At 34.8% G+C, this 17,764-nt stretch overlaps 1 protein-coding gene across 2 annotated transcripts in view; it reads right to left on the bottom strand.

Annotated features, from left to right (window-relative positions):
* SP4 (Sp4 transcription factor) overlaps window positions 1-17,764 on the bottom strand; it is a 66,358-nt gene that overhangs the window by 28,329 nt on the left and 20,265 nt on the right. Inside the window, exon 4 of one of the 2 annotated variants that reach the window (XM_004702713.2) lies at window positions 2,189-2,417. The exons of the other annotated variant lie outside the window; for it this stretch is intronic. Within the exon in view, the coding sequence (XP_004702770.1) occupies window positions 2,189-2,417 (229 nt within the window). The remainder of the gene's footprint in view (window positions 1-2,188; window positions 2,418-17,764) is intronic. 2 annotated transcript variants of the gene reach the window in all.

Raw genomic sequence — 17,764 nt, 5'->3', positions numbered from 1 at the left:
ATGTTTTATCTTTGTTTTGTTTAAGATACTGCTCTGTATTCAACCCTTTTTGATACTTTGGTAAATAACTTTTTAAAATTTTAGTTCCAGATTGCTCATTACAAGTGAATAATGGATACAGTCGATTTCTGTGTATTTACTTATATCCAGTACTCTGAAAAACTCACTTATAAGTTTTTAGTGGATTCCTTAGGATTTCCTAAATACACAATTATAGCAACTATACATAGAGACAATTTCATATCATCTTTTCCAATCTAGATGCTTTTTATTTCTTCCTGGCACAGGTGTGGTATATACATATAAAGTAATAGAATAGAATTGAGATTCCAGAGACAAACTCAGGTGCCTATGATCAAATGACTTTTAACAAGGTGTCAAGAGACAATACAACAGAGGGAAGACATGCTTTACACAAGTGGTATAAAAAGAGGTTAGACACTTACCTCACATTATATACAAATAACTCAAAATGGATAACTACGTATATATGAGCAAAAACTTTTAAATTCTCACAAGAAAACAAGGAATCAACATGACCTATAATTTGGCAATGGATTCAAGATAGGACACCAAAAGCATAAGCAAAGAAAAACAGGACCAATCAGACTTCATTAGGACTGAAAACTTTTGTGCTTCAAAATGAAACTATCCAGAATATGAAAAAGTAACCCAAAGAATGGGAGAAAATATTTGCAAAGGTAAAAAGGAAATTGTGTTTTGAATGTATGAAGAACTCTTAAAATCTAACTATGCCAGATCTTTGCCAATGGCCTATCAACAGCTGAATGGGTTAAAAAAAAAGGTACAAGCATAACATAAATGAAGCCTTGATATAAGCTAAACTATGGTGGATGAACCTTAAATACATGCTGAATGAAATAAGTCAGTCACAAAGAGACAAATAGTTTATGATCCCACTTATATGAAGCACGCAAATTTATGTAGACTAAAGTTATTAGTGGTTCCTGGGGCTGTGAGGAGGGAAAAGTTGTCGTCTTTGCTCAGAGGCCATGAATTTCTATTAATTGCAATGGAACAATTTAGGAAATGGATAGTGATAATAGTTGAACAGCAGGTTATTAAAATTAGTGTAACTGAATTATACATATAAAAATGTTGAATTTGTTTTGTTATATACATTTGTACAATAAAAATAATTTTTACAATATTTTATTAAAAATTATTTCAATAGGTACATTCCCCAAATATTTACAAATAACCAAAGCTCACCAACGTAAGAAACACAATAAGAAAACGCAAATGAAAACTACAAAACTATACCATTATTAAAGTTATAAGAAAAAAGTCCAATAATAAGTGTTGGTAACACTGTGGAAAAATTAGATCCTTCATATATGGCTGTAAAGAATGTAAAACATAGTAGTCACTTTGAAAAACAGCCGGGCAATTACTCAGTTACCATATGATCCAACAAGTCCATTCTTTGTTATCTATCAAAGAGAACTAAAAATTAAGACCAGGAAAAGGGGTGTACACAATTATTTACAATATCATTATTCAAAAAAGCCAAAGGTGGTAAGAATTCAAATGGCTATTACCTGATGAATTGATTAAAAAAACACTACATATCCATATAATGGAACATTGTTTATCATAAAAACAAATGAAATCCTGATACGTTACAACATAAATTCTAAAAACACTTACGTGAAAACACACACACACACACACACACACACTATATGACTTCATTTATAAAAATGTCCAGTACAAGAAAAACTATGGGGGCAGAAATTAGATTCATCATTTCTTAGGATTAAGGGGAGGATGGGAATAAAAGAGGTTGGTAAGTACAAGGTATTACATTTCTTTGTGAGGTGATGAAAATATTCTAAAATTCATTGTGGTGATGGTGATGTAATTTACGGTTTATTAAAAGCCTTTGAACTTTACACTTTAAAAGGATGAATTCAAGTATGTAAAATATCTCAATAAAATTGTTTCTAAAATTGACACAATAAATTTTAAAAGAAAACAGTAAGAAACATATTAGTCACAAGGGAGAGGATCAGTCAAATTCTACTCTTGGATTAGTAATCCCCTTCTATACAAATATAATTTAACTTCTGGGCAATGATACCAGTGAGTTCCTAGTGATCAAAGAATCCGGTTTTCAGTACTATTTTATGCCTTCCAGAGAGACAGTGAATAATGGTGCATTTACCTTCCTTCTCCTTCCCTACAATTAGGACAGGAGCATGCAACTCTTCGAAGCCTCTTGCCAGGTTGCACCTCTTGATCAGAAGTTTGCTGGCCCTGCTGCAAATGCACTTGAGTGAGTTGGTCAGGACTAACAGCACCTATCGTTGCATTAGCAATTCCTCCAACCGCTACCGTTACAGGAGCTATAGTAGCTTGTTGGACTTTCACTCCATCCTGTCCTTGCTGTTGACCTGGAAAGGGGGGGAGAAAGAGTATTATATGTTCTATTCTTCCAGAAAGGGTTTTTTTTTAAAGTCCATGTGAGTATTTTAAAGGTAACGTATTTGTTCTTTAAAAAGTATGTAAAGTATACAAGCAAAAGGAGTTGATGACTTACATACTATGTCAATCTCTCTAAGATATATTCATACTTTAGTAGCTTAGGTTGCCTTTGTAGCAAAGTCTTTGTGACTACATAATGCATTTAACCCTCTTGGTATCTTACTTTCTCCATTTGCAAAACAAACATAATAATACTGGTCATCTACTTAACTCACCAAGTGTGGGGAGTAGTCAAGAGGGCAATTTGGGATCCTCAGATGAAAGATGTTATATAAACACAAAGTATCATTATTTCTATTTTCAAATATTTATTCATGCACAAAAGCAACATTTCTCACTTTTAAAGTTTAAATTATACACTTCTTCATTAATGAGTCATTTTTAATACATAGATGAAGTATTTTATTTAAATGCAAAACCACCCGTGACTAATATATACAGTCACTATAACAATAAGACATTTAAAATATCATTACTTTCTTCACTCATGGGCCTCACCTCTCAATTAGTATATACATAAAGGTGGCTTCTTTACTATGAGAAAGTGTGATCAATAATGCACAATATGATAAAAAGAATACCTAATCATGACTTGACTTTATTGAAGGACACATGAAGTTGCTATTGCCTCCTTCTCTTTTACTTGACATAGTCCTACTTTCTCTCCAGCAATAGTAAAACTTTGAATGGGCAAAAAGAACAGTAAATATGTGAGCATAAAAAATTAAAAAACAGAATTAAGATACTTAAGATTAAATAAGTTAAATTATAAAAATACCTTACCACCATGCCTGACAAAAAAATCGTTCATATTATTTTTATTAAGTCTATTTTTTTAAGATGGGGAGAGAGAGAGTGATCATTCAGTTATTGCCATACAACAGTGTGCTAAGGTCACCACAAGCCATCACACTCCTACTAGATTTATAAGCAACCCTTAAAGGAAATTCAAGTCAAAGATGTGGGGGAGGGAGGCATGTATGTCTCAGAGAAGGCAATTACATTTCTGTTGTTGACACTACCTCATTTGGAAAAAAGGTGCTTAACAATACTTTTATAGAACCCAAGGGGGGAAAGAGCTTGGTACTATGTTGCTAGCTAGACACTTTTGACCTAGTTTCTACCCAGCCCATGTGCTTAAAAAAACTGGGAATTTAGTTGCTGTCCTTCATAGACAACACCAGAAAGAATGAATGTGGCAACTCTGCTAAAAGAACTGGACTTTATCTCAAACTTACTTGCAGCTGATTTAAAGAACTGACATACTCCCTTGGACTTAAGGTTCAAACAACTTAATCTGAGAAGATGACTGTTATCCCAATGTTATGGAATTGACAGTTGTTGGACTTAGTTTCATTGTCTTGCTTTGAGGGTGCCCAATGAATAGTGGCTGAGGATTACCGTATATTCACTATTTTAATACCCTCCTTGCTTTTAATGACATGTACTAGTCTAGTAGGCATGGTTCTGCCTTTGTAAATGGGTGTTATTGAAAGTTTTGCCCTATCACCAATCCCCAGTATTACTGTAATAATATCCAGTCACTTAGTTAAGTCTGTACATGTCAATAATTCATGTATTGTGGTCTATATTTATATAATTTCCTTTTCTCAATAGTATTTTAAATTCCACACCATTGGCTACATTAATGACAATATCAATCGAATTACCTTAACACAGGAGGATGATTTATAATGTTCTCTATCCTAAAATATTATCACTAAAGTGAAGAGACATTTATAAACTATAATCTTATGAACAGATTTTGGGCTGGCACTTAATTCTTACCCCAATAAAAGAATAATTAGTTCTATATGACATGGCCCTACTCAATACTTGCCCTCATGAAGAGATCAATGAAGATATGTGTGCAATAGTAAAGTGTGTTGAAAAATCAGATGATGCCCAGTTATCAGAAAAAATAGTATCTGGGGTCTTAAAGGCAAATCTTAAAACAAGCAGCCATTTAAGTGAGGCATCAACTAAGCCCACATGGAAGAAGTACACCAGCCTGTGCCATCCAAAGATTTTGAATAATAAAATCTAAATCTGAAGGAGGGAAGGCTATCAGAACTTAAACTGTAAATAGTTTGCAGAAGGTTGTGGATGACAGTAGAAGCACAAATTCAATATGCACGGTCTCCATGTGGAGTAAAACTGGTGAAATCCCTTTGAACACAGTCCAGGGATGTGAATATACTAGCTATCAGACAGAGAGGTTTGTAAAGTTATTTAGAGCAGGATGCTGTTAAGATAAAATGCAATACATTATAATTTAATTGGCCCTTTAGCCCATTTTAAAGTTGCTTCAGTTTTTAGTATTTTCTGCTTTCTTTCCTATAGATGCTTTTGTTTTGTCTAGTCATTTTTGCTGGCTTTTGTTTGCTTGCTTTCTGTTTGTGTTTGTATAATTTTCTATAAATGGAACACAAGATAGGTAAATCTATAGAGACAGAAACTGGATTAATAATTACCTAGGGACATGACATTAGGATGAGGGGGAGGGGGAATGAAGCACTAACAACAAATAGAAGAAAACGTTCTGAAATTGATTGCGGTGATGACTGCACAACTCTTAATATGATTCAATAATTAAATTGCGTAGTTATGTAAAATATACACCAATAAAGCTTTAAAAAATATAGACCATTTACTTATTGTTTTTATTTGCACTAATACCAACATTTTCTAATATTTATTGGCTCCTTGAATATTCTTTATGAAATGTATTTTTGTGACTGTGTTAATTTATATATTGAAAGTTTTCTCGTTTATGTAACTCTACATATCCAGAGTTTTTTTAACTGTTAAAATATTTTATGTGCTACATAAATTTTAACTATATACTAAAATCAAAGTAAACATAACTTCATCAACCCCTGTGAAGTCATTATTATTGTTCTTAACTGCTTTCCAATAGATGCCAAATCATGAACTTATGTACAACAGAACAAAACATCTTGCAGTCCTACCTAATCCTCACAATCGCCTATATAGTCAATCAATTCTATGATTGTGTCAGAGTGTCAATCCATATCACCAATGCCTTTTCCCCTCACATGATGAAACACGACAGACTGTGCTAACAATCGAGCACTGCTAATGTGTCCAAAGCTAGCTGAAGGATAATGTTCTGCTGTGGGCCATATGATTTTCACTGGTTTACTTTAGAAGTAGATTACCACGCATTCCTTCCTAGTCTGTCTTTGTCTGGAAGCTCTGCTAAAATGTGTCAACTATGGGGACCCTGCTGATATATTAAAGTGTTGGCATAGCTGCTTCATGAATCATATGAATAAATGAGATACCACAACAGGACCAATTAGTAGATGGGTGGTAGAAGTCAGTTCTAATTGACTTTTAAAAAATCCTGGCACTTTATTAAAATTTAAAAATAAGGGACCACAGAGTCAAAAGTAGAAATACTGTAATATGAAATAACTATTGTCAATTTCTTTAGGTTCTTACTAATTTATTATTTTAGATTTCACATGAACCCTTTTGAGGTTAAGTAGGATATATATTACCAATAAAATTCAGGAAATAAACCTGAGATAATCCACTGGATCTTATTTATTTTTGTTGAAAAAAATCACTTGCAATTTTTTATACTGAGTAATAAGTAGCATGATCACATAAGCAGACCCACAAATTAATAAAACAGAACATGTAACTCCGTGTAACTGTAGCAGTAAACAAGTTAACCCTCCCAAAGCCCATCTGTAGGCAACAGGACGTCCCCTTACAGAAGGGTCGCAGGGAAGAGACGAGCCAGTCAGGGTGCAGTGTAGCACTGATGAAACATACAACTTTCCTCTAGTTCTTTAATGCTTCATCCCCCCACTGTCAAGATCCCAATTCTTCCTTACAAATCCAGCTAGACCATAGCATGTACACTGGTACAGATCAGAGCTGGGAACATAGGGAATCCAGGACATATAAACCCCTCAGGACCCGTAATGAAGTAGTGATACCAGGAGGGGAAAGGAAAGGTGGGTAAAAAGGGGGAACCAATCACCAGGATCTACATATTAACCCCTCCTTGGGGGCCAGACAACAGAAAAGTGGGAGAAGGGAGACATTGGACAGTATAAGACATGACAAAATAATAATAATGTATAAATTATCAAGGGTTCATGGTGGGGGTAGAGAGGGGGAAAAAATGAGGAGCTGAGACCAAGGGCTCAAGCAGAAAGTAAATGTTTTGAGAATGATGATGATAACAACGTACAAATGTGCTTGACACATTGGATGGATGTATGGATTGTGTAAGAGTTGTACGAGCCCCCAATAAAATGATTTAAAATAAATAAGTTAACCCTATTACCACCAAGGATGGAATATTATTCTGAATAATAAAATGCTTCATATTTCGTTTATATTTTACATTTGGAATCTGCCTTTTAAAAAAGGGGCAAAGTCTAAAGAGCTCTGCAGGTATAGAAAGGATAGACCACTAATGTTTTCTTATATTGCAAACAATTTTCAAAAAATTACTTGAAAGAGAATTTGGTATGCATTACAATGTGACTCATAACAAGATTATATTATTTTTTTTAAAAGATCACCAAATTATATCCAGTTCTCAGAGATGGGGAGGAGAAACCAGAAACAAAGTTTTCTTATAGAAGCAGATCACCATGCCTATCCTCTCTGGTCTGCCCAGGTGGGTCTAACCCACCAAACCTTCATTAAGTAGTCTAGCAATTTACCATTTGAGCCATCTCAGGGCTCTTCAATGAACAAAACCAGTCCCCCAAGTAAAGAATTATTCAGCAACAAATGACAGCAGTATTAAGGTTCAGTAGGCCTGCTTAAAATTATATATAAATATCTTAACTAATTTATGCATATTACTGTAAACAACCATAAAAAATCAAAAATGTTAAAATTTAAAATATGGTAATTTGTATGATACCTAAAAAGCTATGCACAAGTCTCCATAAAAAAAAAATTAATTAAAAAAACCCACACACACAGAACTATACCACCCTGAATTAAAGGAACCGTGTTTGATAGACACATGACTGAGTAGTTCCAATAGTTAACTGTAGTAATATTATCCTGAGTTGGGAATTATGCTTACTAATTATAAGACATTCCTGTTTTATTCAATAATTGTAACTACTTGTACATTATTACAATATTACAATAATAGATGAGCTACATAATTTGAGATTATAGAACAAGCGGGTGCTCCCTACACTTCTCAATAAAGCTGAACGTCCAGGGTTATTTTCATATTGTGATTAATGTCATTTGTACAACAGACTGCTCAGCAGTGCCTGCAGATTATACACAGGCCTTTGGGGGACAGTTGGTCCTGGCTTCGATTGCGTTCCTCGGTTTCTTCCTTTGTGGATATAATAGAACAGTGGGAATTGAGATATGTAGCACACTTAGTGCAATATTTGGAATAAAGTAAACAATGGAGACAAATCTTAACTCCAATACATCTGAAATTGTACAACTTATTAAATACAACTACTTAATAAGACATTCCGACTTCCATTAAGTCCTTGATCTTTGTATGAGAACTACACAACTGAGACTTAATCATTCTTCAAACATTTCTTGAGCACATACTATGTTCTAAGCATTGATGAGGAAATAAAGATAGGTAAGACCTGGCTTGAAATTTTCACCTGGAGGGGATGCAAATGAAAATAATTTAAAATATGTATAATAGCAAAGCATGAATAAGATATATAAATAGTACCAAGGAAATTAATTTATTCTTAAGAAAAAAAATAGATGAACTACATAATTTGAGATTATGGAACAAGTGGGTACTCCCTCCACTTCTAAGTAAAGGTGAACACTCAGGGTTATTTACATATCGACTTCATGAAGGAGATAAAACATCTGGGAGGAGGTGAAGGCAGTAATAATAGTCTACTTTGAAATCAGTTGCCAATGTTTAGAATTTATATGTGCAAATACATAGGGGCACTGATAAAAAAAGAATTCCTAGTTTTCACTTGAGACCTGGATTTGATACCCAGCCGATGTACCTCAAACATAAGCACTACCTGTCTTCAGTGGAGTGTGCTGCTATAAGGCTGAACAGGTTAGCTCCCACTGGAAAATGAACTGTGAATCAAGACCTGGTGATCTTCCAAAAAATCAACCCACAAAAATCCTAGGACGCACAATGGTCCTGTTTCCAACTGACCATAGAGCTGGCTTCATCTTGTTGTGCTGTTGTGCATGGGTTGCCAGGAGTCAGGGGCCAATTTGACAGTTGGTAGCAACAACATAAGCAGATATAAAGAGTTTGCAAATTACGTGAAAACATATACAAAATACACATTATGATGATTTAATGTGAATGAAAAAGAATTCTGGAAAAACAGTGGTAGAGACCAACAAATTAATGATGCCCTAGAACAGTGGTTCTCCACCTTCCTAGTGATGCAACCCTTTAACACAGTTCCTCATGTTATGGTAAAAAAACCCCAAACATAAAATTATTGTCATTACTATTTCATAACTGTAATTTTGCTACTGTTATGAATCAGGCAACCCCTGTGAATGGGTCATTTGACCCCCCAGAGAGGTCATGACCCCCAGGTTGAAAACCGCTAATCTAGGACAAGGTAGAATTGTCCCTGTGTTTCCAAGATTGGAACTCTTTATGGGCATAGAAAGGAGTGTAGTTTTGAACTGCTTACCTAACACATAACCAGTAAGCCACCAGAGGGTTCAATATGCTGATCTTGTGACTGGCATTCCCAAGTTCATCACACTACCCACCAAGGCTCTTTTTTTTCTATATTAATTTATCAATTCCTAAAAAAGAAATGTACTAAAGTACTAAATAACTTGAGAGAATATAACTGGAAATGCTAGGAGGTTTTCTTTCAGGAAGCAACAGAAATGCATAGAGACCTGGGTTTTAGAAAAAAAAAACTCTGGTATGCCAAATATATGAGAGGGCTTCAGAAAGTTCATGGAAAACTTCCATTATCATTTAATTCTACTTTTCCGAAAGATGTGAAAAGCTAGAAACACAGGTAGTTAAAGGATTTTACTTTTCAGGCAACAAGTCCCTTAAAGAGCAATGACAACCAAACGGAAAAATTGGAGATAAAAATAAATAATAATTATATAATACTCACTGGCACTTAATATAAACAGTGTTCTAAGAACTGCAAACACTTGGCACAATTTTTCTCATGAAAGTAACACTGTTATTACCATTTTACAGATGATGATACTCAGACCTAGATGAAACAACTCATCAAGATGTAAGTGGCAAAACCAAGGCTTGAATCATAGTCTACTTCCAAGGCTCAGACATAAAACTACAAACTTCGATGATCAAATAGGGATTCTATTATTCTAGATGTTTCCTACAAGCCTAACTAGCTCAGTTCTCATCAGCAATGGCAACAGCTGCATCTCCCAACAAGTCAAGCTTGGTACGGTGCCCTCTGACCACTCTCAATAACTTTCTACCAGCGCCAACGTTTCCACTTCGCCTTCATCCTTACCTGGTTCTGATTATGTGGCAGGACACACGCCCAATCCCAGAACCTTACCCTGGCTTCATCTGGCATCTAGGTTAATCTCAGAACCTTACCCTGGCTTCATCTGGCATCTAGGTTAATCCCAGAACCTTACCCTGGCTTCATTTGGCATCTAGGTTAATCTCTTGCCTCTTTGATAGTCTGCCCAACTCTGGTGGTAATTACCACCATCCACTTTCTCTTGTTCTTAGACTGACAAACATCAAACGGAATAGACTCCAAAAGAGCTATTCCTGTTGCCATGGAGTTGATATCAATGCACAGTGATCTGTAGGGCAAAGTAGAACTGGCTCATGAGATCTCCAAGGCTGTAATCGTTACAGAAGCAGACTCAGTTTTCTGCTGCTGAACAGTAGGTAGGTTTGAATTGCTAACCTTTTAGTCAACTGGCAAGAAATTTAACCAGTGTGCCACCTGGGTCCCTTAAATAGCTGATCTAAAACCAATTGCCATTGAATTGATTGCAATGTACAATGACTCTATAGGACCGAAAGGAACTGTTCTTTAGGATTTGCAAGACTATACAGGAGCAGACAGCCTCATCTTTCTTCCAGAGTGGTTGGTGGGTTTTAACCTTCCAGTTAACAGCCCAATGCTTAACACACTGCACCATCAGGGCTTCCTAAAAGTTGTCTGAGCCTTTAAATTTTATTCTATAGAATATTGTTCGGGATATATATAATTTCTATTCGTTGGCTGTTCCTTTTTTCCCCTCATCCATCCTGAAGCCCTCATTCCCTTTCCCTTGAACCTTATAAACAGAAGACCGCCTTCTAGTTTACTGAGGTTAAAGTGATCCTTGTCCCTTTCTATAGCATCTATTTCTCCAAGTGCTGTGTCATTTTTTGGTCTCATCTTAGAAGCACTTATGATTTCATCTTTTACAACCTCCCCAGCAACATACTCAGTTATTCCCTTACTCCTCATTCTCTCTGCAGTCCTTCTCTCCCTACTAGTTCCATTTTCCTACAGAATCCGTTTCCTTGGAACTAGATTAACTCCTCATACTGTGTGATAAAATATGTAAAAGTGACCATAGTGTTCCATTCCTGTGAGGTCTTGAAGATGCTGTAGTTCTCAGGATAGTTTAAATTCCTTATGTAATAAAAGGAGAACCTTCATGACATGATCCTTGCCATCATGATTAGCAAACATACTCTTGCTCTAAACACATGAAACTACCTGCAGCAGTTCCTTAATCATGATGTTATTACATGACTCTGACCTGCTGCGGGCAATGTCCTTCTCTCCCAACCTAGGTAATTCCCAGTGCTCCTTGAGCTACACTATTTTTTGCCTCCTTCAGGAAAACTGCGCCACAAATCTCCAAGTTCTCCTCTAAACTGTATTTTCCACAGAAGATGGATCCTAGTTAAAGCATTGCATATATTATAACCAATCTGATTAATCCTTGCTCCCCAAATTCCTGCTCCAATTCTAATCTTTAATGCCTCCATTAGCACTATGGTCTCTAATACTTAACCTTGATACGAAAGAGGCTTTCAATAAATATTTACCAACTTAGTAAACGCAGTCAGTCCTAATAAAACCTTTCTAAATGCAAACTTTCAAGATTCTGCTTCCCCTCTTTATATTTTTTTTCCAAAGCATAGCCTACACTTGCTATGTATTTTTGCCTCTCAGCCATTTAAATGCTTGTAGTTTCCCTATCGCATCCCCTAATCTTTCTAAAAGTAACTATTACTGTCTATAGAACTTCTGTAATACTAATATGTGCTCTACCTGTGCTTCTAATCTGGTAGCTTCTAGCTACATTGAAATGTGGCTAGTGCCATGAAGGAACTGAATTTTAAATTTTAATTTAAGCCATATGTGGCTAGTGGCTTCCATAATAAAAAAAGAATTCAGAGTTATAATACAATTCAAACAGAAAATCCAAAGAATTTCCCTCAACATTACTTCTCCAAGACATCGTTAAGACACACTGCCCAGAAGTTCCTCTAACTCAGTGGTTCTCAACCTTCCTCATGTTGTGGTGACCCCAAACCATATAATTATTTTCTTTGCTACTTCATAACTGCAATTTTGCTAGTTATGAATCAGGCAACCCCTGTGAGAGGATCACTAGACCTTCAAAGGGGTCGCGACCCACAGGTTGAGAACTGCTGCTCTGATAACACATTACCCTACTCTCTTCCTCCTCGTTCCTTTCTCCTTTTGGTCCCAAAAGACTAGGTGTAAATTCTAAGTCCTCATCTCACTACCTCCTGCACTTCAAACTGAAAAATACCACCCTCATTAAGTTCATGCAATGCTATATTTGAACTATCTCTTTAATTCACAAGAATTTCATATCTTTTTTCCTTCTTCTCAGACCCAAACTCCAACTGTAGACCCACTATTAGCTCTAACTTAACAAATATCTATTAGCTTTAGTACCTATTTATCTGAATGTGATTTCTCTTAATGATACAACCATTTACATGGACATCTTGGCAGACTCTCAAGAATTACCCTTAAACTGTTGTCCTTTTCTATATTCATGCATGAAATTTTGTCAGGGCAACAGTAGTCTTCGCAGAATTGTGCTGTGAAATCTTAGCCTAGCCCCCTTAAGAGTCCTGATCTTGCCCCCTCAGGCATCTTTTTGTTGCCCAAACTCATGGGCTATTTAAAAGAGACACAATTTGGTTCCCTCGATGGATACCCAATTGCCACTTTAACATGAAGTCTACTGAAGAGTGCAGCATTAACAGCACCTTGAGAAATGTATACATCTGGGTGGAGCATATGTGGAAAACAATCACATTGTGGTAACTTTGGTTTCTATGCTTTTGTAGCAATACTTGACACCCCTAGGTTAGTCTTTCACAAAATACTCTATCATTTCAGTCTTTTTGTATTTGCTGAAACTTGTTTTGTGGCATATGGACTACTTTGAAAAATGATCCATGTGCAAAGAAGAAAAATGATGGTGATGGTGAATGGAATGTTCTAAGTATATCCACTATATGTGACGCCTTAGGTGCTAAAATACAAACCCACTAGAAAGATGTAGCGGTTTGATTCTATAAGAGTCACAGCCTTAGAAACCCTATATGGGGCAATTCCTCTTTGTGCTACAGGGGTCATATGAGTCAGAATCCATTTGGCAGAAAGTGGGTTTTATATGTCCTTACTGAGTTTAGTTGTTCAGAATTGAAAATGATGTATTAAAGTCTCCAATTACTATTATAGAATTGTGTATTACTCTTATCAGTTCTTGTTTCATCTATTTTAGAGCACTGTTATTTAAGTGTTAATTTATAACTGTTATGTCTTCCTGAGGAGTGGACCCTGTTATTATGTAGTGTCCTTCTTTATCTTGTATAATAGATTGATTTACAGTACATTTTACTTGTTACGACATCCTGGTCATTTTCTAGTTATTAATTACATGAAATGCTCTTTTCTATCCTTTCTCTTTGTCTATTTGTACTTGTCTAAGATGTGTCTCTTGAAATCAATTTGAGGATGAATCATATTTGTTTTTAATTGATTCTGTCACTGTCTTCTGAATGTGGGGTTTAGACCAGTTACATTTATTGAAAATTATGTACCTACTTTATTCAGCTTGCTAATTGTGCCTTATATCTTCTCAGTCCATTATTTTTGTTTAGCTGATTATTTTGTATTGAGTCTTTTTTATTTCTTCCCCCTTCTATGTACTTTTCTTAAGAGTTACATCACAAACATTACAACTTATTTCAGCTTGCTGCCATCATTTAACATAAAAACAAGTAACATTAAAATTCTAAAACTCTATTCCTGCTTCGCTTCTCCTCCCTCACCCCCTTCTACTGTAGTCTCCAGGTGCATCATTATACAAACTTTATCTGACAGGCTTAGTCTGTTCTTATATCTTATACCCTTGTTGTAGCAGGGATCAGTCTATCTAAGAATCACCCTACATACTCTACCACAGGATCAAAACTCATCTTCAGTTGGGAGGAATTCTGCAACTGTCATCTTTCTTGCAGTTAAAATGATATTAGTATGAGCATAAATGTGGTGGGAAAGGCAGATTAACTTTTATTACAATGCCTTTTTTAAAATTATGTTTAACATATTTGTTTAGAAGAAAAAATGACTACCGCCTCACTTTAAATTATCATCAAGGAATGACAAAGCCCAATTCTTTTAAACAAATATTTTGACTTACCCTTCAAAAGTTATAAAAACTCAAGTTTTTGCATTTTGTCATTTTAAGCTCATCACAAAAATTACCCAAAGATTATGATTTTGCAATTATCTAAACTATCATTTTATAGTGATTAATTTGACTGTTCATAGCAAACGTATCTCAAAATTATTTTATATTTTATATAAAGCGAAGAAGAAATGAATGGTATAAAGCATAAGAACTAATGAAGGAAAGCATCAACTATGGATTACAAGCCCCGTTCTTCTCTGTCACATTGGGGGATTTAATTGTTACTTTCTAGTTCAATTTTGTTGTCTATTGGAAAAACTCAATATGCTTTTTTATTGAGCTTGGACTCACAATGATATATATAGTCATTACAAAGATTATACTCTTATTGGTTTATACTTGATGATTCTCAAAAGGAAAGGAAGGGAAAATACACGTTTCTACTCTTCTTGACGTACTATCAGCTTAATGAAATAAAAAACTATACAGTGGTCCCTCATGAACCTGAAAAGTTACTAACTTACATTTTTCCAAAGGAAGCTACTGATTTGTATCCCATGAGTATTTTCTTTTTTAACTAATCAAAATGTTGTGAATGAGTTTTAAATCCTAAGGCATTAAAAAAAAAGTAGGCACATTCATACTACCTGGAGTATAGTTGTCCAGGTTAAATATCATAATGCTTCCTTATGAAAAGGAATGACAATACTAAAACACAAGAAAAGCTTAATTGTTTAATATAACTTTTATTAGCAGTTATAAATCACAAAGACAATACAAAACAAATGCATACCATTAAAAAAGCATACGATTTCATAGCAATACAGAATAAGATTTTTCACATTGCTAGGCAAATAACATTCTTTTATTCATTTAACAAAAAAGACAAAACATTTCAAAAGATAAAACCCAGTTTCTATATGTTACTAGAGGTGAAGCAACTATTATTCCTTAAAATATTTGTTAATTTTAGAAAAACACCCACACACTCACAGAAAATGAAATTTAAAAGAATTTTTTTCAGGAGTTACATCTACTTATCAAATATATAGTAAGCATCAACCACATATGAGGCACAGTCTATGTAGTATATTAAAGGAAACAAGAAAATACAGTGAATCATTAATTAGTTCTCATTTTTGGTCTGTTTTCTATTACTATTACAAAAACTAAAAGTTGTCGCAATAAGTATCTCAGTCCTTAAGCAAACTGAATGTAAAAAGGTGATAAGAATAAGGTTGATGGGAAATCTGGGAGGAAATAGAAGATAAAAAAAAAAAAAAAGAAATTCCATGATTTCCCCAATATATCCCCATGATTTAAGGCTGTACTATAAAACAAAGCTGCTAAGTGTTTTATTCACTACAATTTTTAAAAAGATAATTTCTCTTACTCTGGAAATTTATAGGCAGCCTGCACAACCACTTATATGAAAGTCTAGAACAAACTAATATAGTATTGGAAAGATTTTCATGGGCAAAAACGTAACTTACTTTCCCATTAAGTTATATTCTCCTTAATTGTCGGTATTGCTAAGAACATGTGTTTTTTTTTAATTTAAAATTCTTCTTCCAGTTAAATTACATTGTACTTTGTTCAGAAGTTATCTGAAGAAATGACGAACCACCACCAGCATATGTATGGCAGACTATTCCCTTCAGGCTCTCATAGGGGCCCTGGGGTGCAGTGGATTACCCACTGGGCTGTTAATGACAAAGTCTACTCTGTATGACTGGGTGGCTAATAGTAGGAATCAACTTGATGGCAGTGGATTTGGTCAGGGACTTCCTTTCTCTCTTCTTAATTGTAGAAGGTCTGGATCCATTATTTATAAAGGGCCCAGTAATACAGAACAAAGCAGGTTATTTCACCATAAATTTTATATATCCACCCTTTATGATGTAGCCTCTTGTACTCCCCAAAGTACTTAGAAAAAACTAATATTACTAATCTTTTTTTTTTTTGGTTCAAGACAATCCATTTTAGATTTTCTAGTCAACATTGTCACATATAGTATCTCTGTGGATATTATTTTCATTTGATTCAAATTTATCATGAAAGTACAAATATCCAAAGTGTTTAAAAGAATGTACTTAACTGTAAGGAGGCTGTAACATGTTTCTAAGCTTGTGAAAAATATCTCTAAGATAAACAAATTAGAAAAAAGAACTGAGATCCAAATGGGTGGATTTAAGGCATAACATACCTGGGATCTATTATTTTTTTAAACTGCATAATAAAAGTAGTCCCTGGGAGGTAAACTGCCCAGCTGCTAACTGAAAGCTTGAAGGTTTCAGATAACACAGAGCTATCTCTGAGGAGAGCCTGGTGGTCATTTAAGGAAAACCCCACGAAGCATGGTTCTATTCTAAAACACATGAGGTCGTGCACTATTACTCACTTCTTATACAAAATTGCACTGTAGGCAAGTGTGTCTGTAATGTATGCTGTGCTAAAACAAAACCCCCAATGGCGGTAAAGTATAGGCTTCTATATTGTGAACCTGTCTATGTATAGTCTTTGGGGAAAAGTCTGAGTTTGGTGAAGTCTGCCTGTTATTTGTAACATTCACAAAATGTTATGTTCACTTGCATTCTAAAATGGAAATCATTCACCTTGAGTTTGCTGCTTTGTCTAGCCTAGTTTGACTGAATCAAGAAACCGTCTTGTCACATGTGGTACTGTATCTTAGTGTGTGATATTTGTGTATAGTGTGTGCCCTCTGCCACAGAAGGCTACTGCACACACTTGAGTGTTAAATTTCTATAGACACTGGTAATAAAATATGAATATATTCAAATGCAATTAAACAAAAAAATAAAATAAAATAAAACACATGAGGTCGCCATGAGTTGGAACAGACTTGATGGCAATATGTTATTATGATGTTTATGAGATAAAATGTAAATAATCATGTTAAACCTTAAATTTTAGTACTGCTAGATGGAGATATATCACTTGGAACAATTACTTGGCACCCAAACTACTGCCACTTGGGATGAGAATAGACAAAATTAATTCCTTTGAGAAAAGAAACTAAGAAAAACTTGCTAATAATTTTCTTCCTACTAAAAAGCTTAAGAATGAGAATGCTTATTCTAAGCTTCAAAGAGTCAACCTGACTTTGCTAACAACTAAAGCATGATCTGAGTAAACCACATTTCACTCTGGGCCATAGATTTTCATTTCTACAGAAAAAGAACTCAATGACAATGATCTTAAAAAATATTTTAGAGCCTAAAATTTGACATCCAATGTTTTTAAAATTTTTATAGGTACATACACATACCTCAAAAAACCATTCTCAATCTCTAAGTTACTTGTAAAAAAAGCTTTAAACAAAACTTTACTGCCATTTAATGGTTACATCGTTTGACAAATTATCAAATGAACTGTATACGTAAGATGATTAAAATGGCAAACTGTGGTACATATATTTTGCCAAAATAAAAATATTAGTATTCTATTAAGCTAAGTAACTGAGAAGTCTCATTTCTGCTATCTACTGAGCACTATCGGTACCAAAACTACACTACAGTGAACCCTCGCCACTTCGCGCTTCGACTTCCGC

Source organism: Echinops telfairi, unplaced genomic scaffold (assembly GCF_000313985.2).
Source record: "Echinops telfairi isolate 266 unplaced genomic scaffold, ASM31398v2 ScPeMD7_23;HRSCAF=83, whole genome shotgun sequence".
Taxonomy (NCBI): Eukaryota; Metazoa; Chordata; class Mammalia; order Afrosoricida; family Tenrecidae; genus Echinops; species Echinops telfairi.
This window is presented reverse-complemented; position numbering and strand designations above follow the sequence as displayed.